We start from the raw sequence: 6,000 nt of genomic DNA, 5'->3' as shown, positions 1-6,000 counted from the left end.
GAGAATCACAGTTTTAATTCATTGTGGACCATTATTCTTAGCACCAGTTTCTTAACCTTTGCCAGGTCTGGGAAGAGAGAGTCCTAAAGGCCCCACCGTGCAGACATATATTTCTTAAGGATAAAAATGCAACATCCCCAGGTCACCTCTTCCCAGGTGGTTGTGGGGTAATTTCAGTATTTTTTTTTAACAGTTTTAATTGGAAAATTCTAAGGACTTTGTTTTAGGGATGGGGAAACCCCAGCAATCCAGGTTGGAAGTAAAGCATGCCTGTTTTCACAGAGCCGTCTGCCCTGTGGGCCAGATTCCTGTCTGCCTCAGGCTTGGATTCCACTGCTGGGAAGCTCATCAGGCTCGGCTCTCAAGGACACTGCCACATTTGTGTTCATCTTCTTCCCCTTTTTGATCTGCGTCTGGTTTCCATGCGCCACAGTCATTCAGGCTTTTGGATTCTCTTCTTGCTCTGACCGCCTCAATCGAAGGTCTGGGTTCGACACAGGAAAGAGAAGTTACTGCAGACACACACACACACACACACACACACACACACACACACACAGGCATACACACTAACATGCACACACAAAAATAAATAGCTAGTCAAAAAAACAAAAACAAAACCCGAGTAGGCTTATTTGTTTCCTCCCCAGCATCCATTCCCTCTCTGGCATCAGCCCCTGATGTGGGATGGAGACCTGCCCGTTCTCAGTGCCTGTGGTCACTACGGTTGTACCATCAGTACCGTAGCTGAAACGCCATGTCTTGGATACGGCTAAGGGTACTGTGACACTTTCATAGTCATAGCAGTGGAGTTGTGGATGAACACACAAACTGGTGTGGAAAACTCCAGATTTTCCAACCCCCTCCTGCTAGACTGAACCTGAAAAGATGTGAGATGTTGGCACTGCCGCTTTGCCATCATTACAAAGCTGCCGTTTGTGCAAAGAGCTAACATGTGACCTGAACAGACAGAAACCAGGTTCTAGTGACTCTGTAAGCTTCTGCATCAGGCCAGACTAGAAACAAATTCAGGTCTGGCTTGCGGCTGAAGAGCACGGCCTCCATGTCGGGCGACGGCACTGGGTCTAGCTGTGGCAGTTCTGGTACTCACCAGGAGCAGCTGTACTGAGTTCCTCCAAGTCCAAAGGGCTTAGTTGCTGAAGAGGAAGAAAACAGACAGCCCTGTCACTGGAGGGGGACGCAGATGCTGGGCTTGTTGCACAGTCAGTACAATCTGTGAGGCCGCTACTATTTTTAAATAGAGGAATAAAGGTTGAGACCAAGAGTCAGGTACAGAAGTACCCAACGTGTCTAGGTTCTCAACAGCAGGCTCTGCACACATTCCGCAGGTATTTGCTGAGCATTTACGACATGCCAGCTAACACATCAGCTTTGAGTTGGGCAATGTGGACAAAATTGATTTACACTGGTAGTAAATTATGGTATCAATATTTTGAGTTATGGGGGGTCTACCTTTCACTGGTGTATTCCAGGACACAAAGGGAAATTGGCAAAAAAAAAAATTCTTTTTATGAGCTTGACAGAAGAATATCCATTAACTGCATGGCATGGGTGCAGAAATAGGTAAAATACTTATAGGACTAGGGTGTGTCTCAGGAGTGGATCGCTGGCTTGGCACACACAAGGCCCTGGTTTCCATCCACAACACCACAAAGCAGTGACTACTAATATATTGACAACTTTCTATGGTTTTAAAATAGAACGTTTCACTCATTATCAGTTTTAGTATTTGAAAAGCCCATAAACAACTCAAATGTCAAAACATATCCAGAATACAACCATGCTGAGGATTTAGCATTCAGTGAGGAGAAAGCTATGACACCATGTGGATATCATGCTATGATTATAAAATTATGAAAGCTTTACTCTCATATCCCATTCATCAAAGTCTGGGTAGACAGAGGTGTGATTGCTGATGCCGCTAGGACAGGTCTGGAAGAAGGTACACTAAAGTGCTAACTATTCGGTGGGGTACTCTTGTGAGCTCCTGGGTGATTTAAAGCAAGCACAAACTATGAAAGCAGGGCATTCCTTAGTTCACAGTGACCCAGAGACTGGACCATGGGCAGCCATGTAGTGCTGAGTGAACAATGATTTTTTAAAAATTAATTAAAAGCACATAAATGCTTAATATAGAAAGTGAAGGGCCCTACACAGGTGGAGTGAAGCACACCTGTAATCCCAGAACTCAAGATGCTAGAACAGGAGCCAGCCTGGGCTACATAGCAAGAGAAACTTGCATAGAAACAAACAAAAATCCCTAGGGTTTGATGTCTGCTCTCCAAAACACAGGGTATGCCCTGTAGCCCCGGGCAGCTGTGGCCTTACCTCCACCTCTCTCCTTTCCAGGATAAGTGCACTGGGGTTGGCTCTCTTCTCCATATCCTGTAGCTTGGTCAACTTTTCTATCAGAAACATCTTATCTTTGCCTTCCTGCCAAGAATGAAAAATAAAAGTAAAGCATGGAAGATGTATGCTGGTGTGGGGTATAGAAGGCCTGGAGAAAAAGGGGGATCCCACCAGTTGGATGGAAGGAGGTGGCTACCATGTTTTCCTCTGATAAAAGAAAAGGAACATTTCAGAGGAAAGCCAATGAGCACTGGAGCTCTCCTCTGTTATCACAGGTCCCTCTCAGGCAGTGGCTCTCTGCTCTGATTCTTCAACACAGTTCCTTGTGCTGTGGTGATCACCAACCAGGAAATGTGCAACTGTTATGAATCATCATGTAAAAAGGTGTGCCTTTGATGGTCTTAGGTGACCCTCGTGAAAGAACTGCCCAACTCCCAAGGGGGTCACTGCCAACAAGTTGAGAAACATTGTCCTAAGTGATTCCTGTAAGTTATCCTGTAATGCCCTATACATGCCATGGGACACACATGTCTGTTTATCCCCACTCTTCTCTCTCTCTTACACACATGCACAAATAATTTAATAATAATTTAAAATTAAAAACAAAAGGTTTAAAATTGTCTATGTTGGCTGAGATCTGCGATTTAACAGTTCACAGAGAAACAGAGGGACTATTCCGTCTCCCAGGAGGCTGGGATTACTTCCCCAAGAGCCTTGCAGCAGGAAGGTCTGAACTACTCCCCCGATGTGAGGAGCCAGGTGAGCATCACTGTCTCCTATGCTGGCACGGACACCCAACTTCACAAGGCACACTCACCACAATTCATTCCTGCTTCCCCTTAAACTTTGAACTACTGATTTTAACACCCTGCTTGTAGTAACTATCCCAACAACAGTCACCATGTGACTGCTGCTCACACTGATATTCCTGTGGCCTCCGCTTCAATCTCTTCCTTTAAAAAAAAAGATTTATTTATTATTATATATACAGTGCTCTGTCTGTGTGTATAGCTGCATGACAGAAGAGGGCTTCAGATCACATTATAGATGGTTGTGAGCCACCATGTGGTTGCTGGGAATTGAACTCAGGACCTCTGGAAGAGCAACCAACCAGTGCACTTAACCTCTGAGCCATCTCTCCAGCCCCAAGATCTCTTTATACTTCCCTTGCTGCTCCTATATCCACCCACTGGACTCCCCCCAGAGGGATCACTGCCCCCAGGAATGCTACTCTCTCAGGTGGTCACAGAACCGTCAGGACTGTGGCATAACCAGCAGAAATGGGCTTCTGAGGTTGGGCCTTAGAGGTGATACCTGCTTCTAAATTCTAGCCCAACTCCTCTGCCTCCTGATCTGGCCACCTGAGGGGTCTCTGCCACATGCTCCTGCCACCATGAGCCCTACCCAGCCTTCCCTACCACAATGGACGGAACTGTGAGCCAAGGTAAATACTTCCTCCTCTCAGTTGCTTCTTGTCAAGTACTGTGTCACTGTGAGGAGAGAGGCAGTTAGTGCATACACCTCAGGAGTCATTTGAGATAATGCGAAGATTTGCAGGGATGAAATGAGAGTATATAAATGTCAGTGTCGGCTGAGGCCATAGCTCCATCAGTGAAGGGTTCACGAGTGAGCTGGATCACTAGAACCTATGTAAAGCACATAAGCACGGTGGCAGGTGCTCGTCATCCGGCAGGGAGGAGGTGAAGACTGGCAGGTCCCTGAGGCTCACTAGCCAGCCTACCTGCCCTTTTCAGCAAGCTCCAGGCCAATGAGAGACCTCATCTTATTATTATTTTTTTTTAATGTGGATAGAATCTGAGGAATGACAGCCAAGACTGCCTCTGGCCTTCCACACATATGTGGATACAGATACATGTGTACCTGCACACATTAGTACACACATGAAAGCACATGCTGGATGACGGGGACACAGAGATCCACTGTCCTAGCTAGTATTTCTGTTTTGGAATATGTTTGGAAATTTCTGTTACACTCTGTCAAGAAAGGAGAAAGAGGGACAGACAGGGGTATTGCTGAGGGGAGGGACACAGGAGAGCCTTACGTTAATGATCTGTTCGTGGAGCAGCCGGATCATGACCTTCCTCCCCTCTGTGATCTGCCAGTAAAGATAGGTGATGATTCTGGAAGAGAAGAAAATGACAGGATCTCTTGACAGGGTTTGGAGCTCCTTTTTTTCATAAACGGAACATCATAAGTAGATCATTCCCGAGCTCTGCCAGTCATTTTAGCAAATCACTGGCTATGAGGAGAAGGTTGTGGGAACCTTCAAATTCAAAGTCAGTCAGAAGTACAGGGGAACAGATGCTAGGGACGTGAGCCTGGTATCTAAACTGGGCTTTGCAGGACCAAGCCCTTAACTTGTGAGGTTGATGCCGTCCAGGTCCAGGATCAGAGCTGACTGAGACGGTAGGCTACCCAGCTGGTGCCTGACTTCGTGCAAGAAAAACTTCTGCCTTTTACACACATATTTGGTGTCAGAGGTACAAGTGGTGACAGAAGCAGAGTCAGTGAATAAGAAGTGTGGCAGAGAGCAGGTCCGGAGGCCAGTTTGCCATTCTGAAGTGCCAATAGAGCTGCTGCTGGGGAGTCAGGGATGTGAGCATCACCGAGAGCCAGAAGAGCCGGCTTCTAGCCTCTTCCTCCATTGTCAGGCTGTGCAGCACCGAATCTGTGTCAGCAACCATCCTATCTCTGACTTACCGCTCTCATCTGCAAAGCACAGACTTTATTCTGTGATCCAAGGTGGGCTTTGAACCCTTGAGCCCTGTGTCTCACGAGCACATGTATGGTGCCATGGGGGCTGAGCTGCAGTCAGTTGACCACTGTAAGTTGGCCAGCCAATTCTCCCATGCAGGAAAATGAACCCAGGTGTTGACAAATCTTCACAAGAAGTCAGGAGTGGATTTTTTTTTTTTTTGCTTTATTTTGTTTTTGTTTTTCAAGACAGGGTTTCTCTGTGTAGCCTTGGCTGTCCTGGACTCACTTTGTAGACCAGGCTGGCCTCGAATTCACAGAGATCTGCCTGCCTCTGCCTCCCCAGTGCTGGAATTACAGGTGTATACCAGAGCCTACCCCCCCACCCCCCACCCCTGTTAGAAGTAGATGTTTTTAAAAATTAAAATGCAATATTCTAAATGTCAATGAAGCCTGGGCCAGTTTTGTTTTGTTTTTGTTTTTGTTTTTGTTTTTGTTTTTCTTTTTCTTTTTCTTTTTCAAGGCAGGGTATCTTTGTGTAGCCCTGGTTGTCCTGAATTTGCTTTGTAGGCCAGGCTGTCTTGGAACTCACAGGGATCCACCTGCCTCTGCCTCCTGAGTGCTGGGATTAAAGGCGTGCGCCACCACCACCCGGCTTGCAGTCTCCAAAGGAAATTTTCTGAGAATTCTCAGACATTTTCATTCTTTTAAAAAAAATTTTATTTTAGTGTTCTTTTTCTCAGCACTGAGAATTAAACTCGGGGTCTTACACATGGTAGGCTAGTGCTCTACCACTCAGTTATATCCCCAACAAGAAAGTAAGTACGTTTTCTTTGTAGAACATACTAATAATCCCAGCACTTGGGAGCAGAGGCTGGAGGATTGCTGTGAGTTTGAGGCCAGCCTGGTCTACAA

General features: G+C 46.2%; 1 protein-coding gene across 2 annotated transcripts in view; it reads right to left on the bottom strand.

Annotated features, from left to right (window-relative positions):
* Window positions 1–6,000, bottom strand: part of TMC5 (transmembrane channel like 5) — a 73,402-nt gene continuing 67,402 nt past the window's right edge. The window contains exons 18-21 of one of the 2 annotated variants that reach the window (XM_084768569.1): window positions 4,433–4,511; window positions 2,350–2,454; window positions 1,112–1,157; window positions 1–484 (exon numbers count right to left, since the gene is read on the bottom strand). In XM_084768569.1, coding sequence (XP_084624695.1) covers window positions 438–484; window positions 1,112–1,157; window positions 2,350–2,454; window positions 4,433–4,511 — 277 coding nt within the window. In that variant the 3' untranslated portion in view covers window positions 1–437. The remainder of the gene's footprint in view (window positions 485–1,111; window positions 1,158–2,349; window positions 2,455–4,432; window positions 4,512–6,000) is intronic. The other variant, XM_084768568.1, reaches the window with a different exon arrangement.

The sequence above is a fragment of the Acomys minous genome, assembly GCF_964271855.1.
Source record: "Acomys minous genome assembly, chromosome: 2".
Lineage (NCBI taxonomy): Eukaryota > Metazoa > Chordata > Mammalia > Rodentia > Muridae > Acomys > Acomys minous.
Note: the sequence above shows the minus strand (reverse complement) of the source record. Positions and strands in the feature narration are given on the sequence as shown.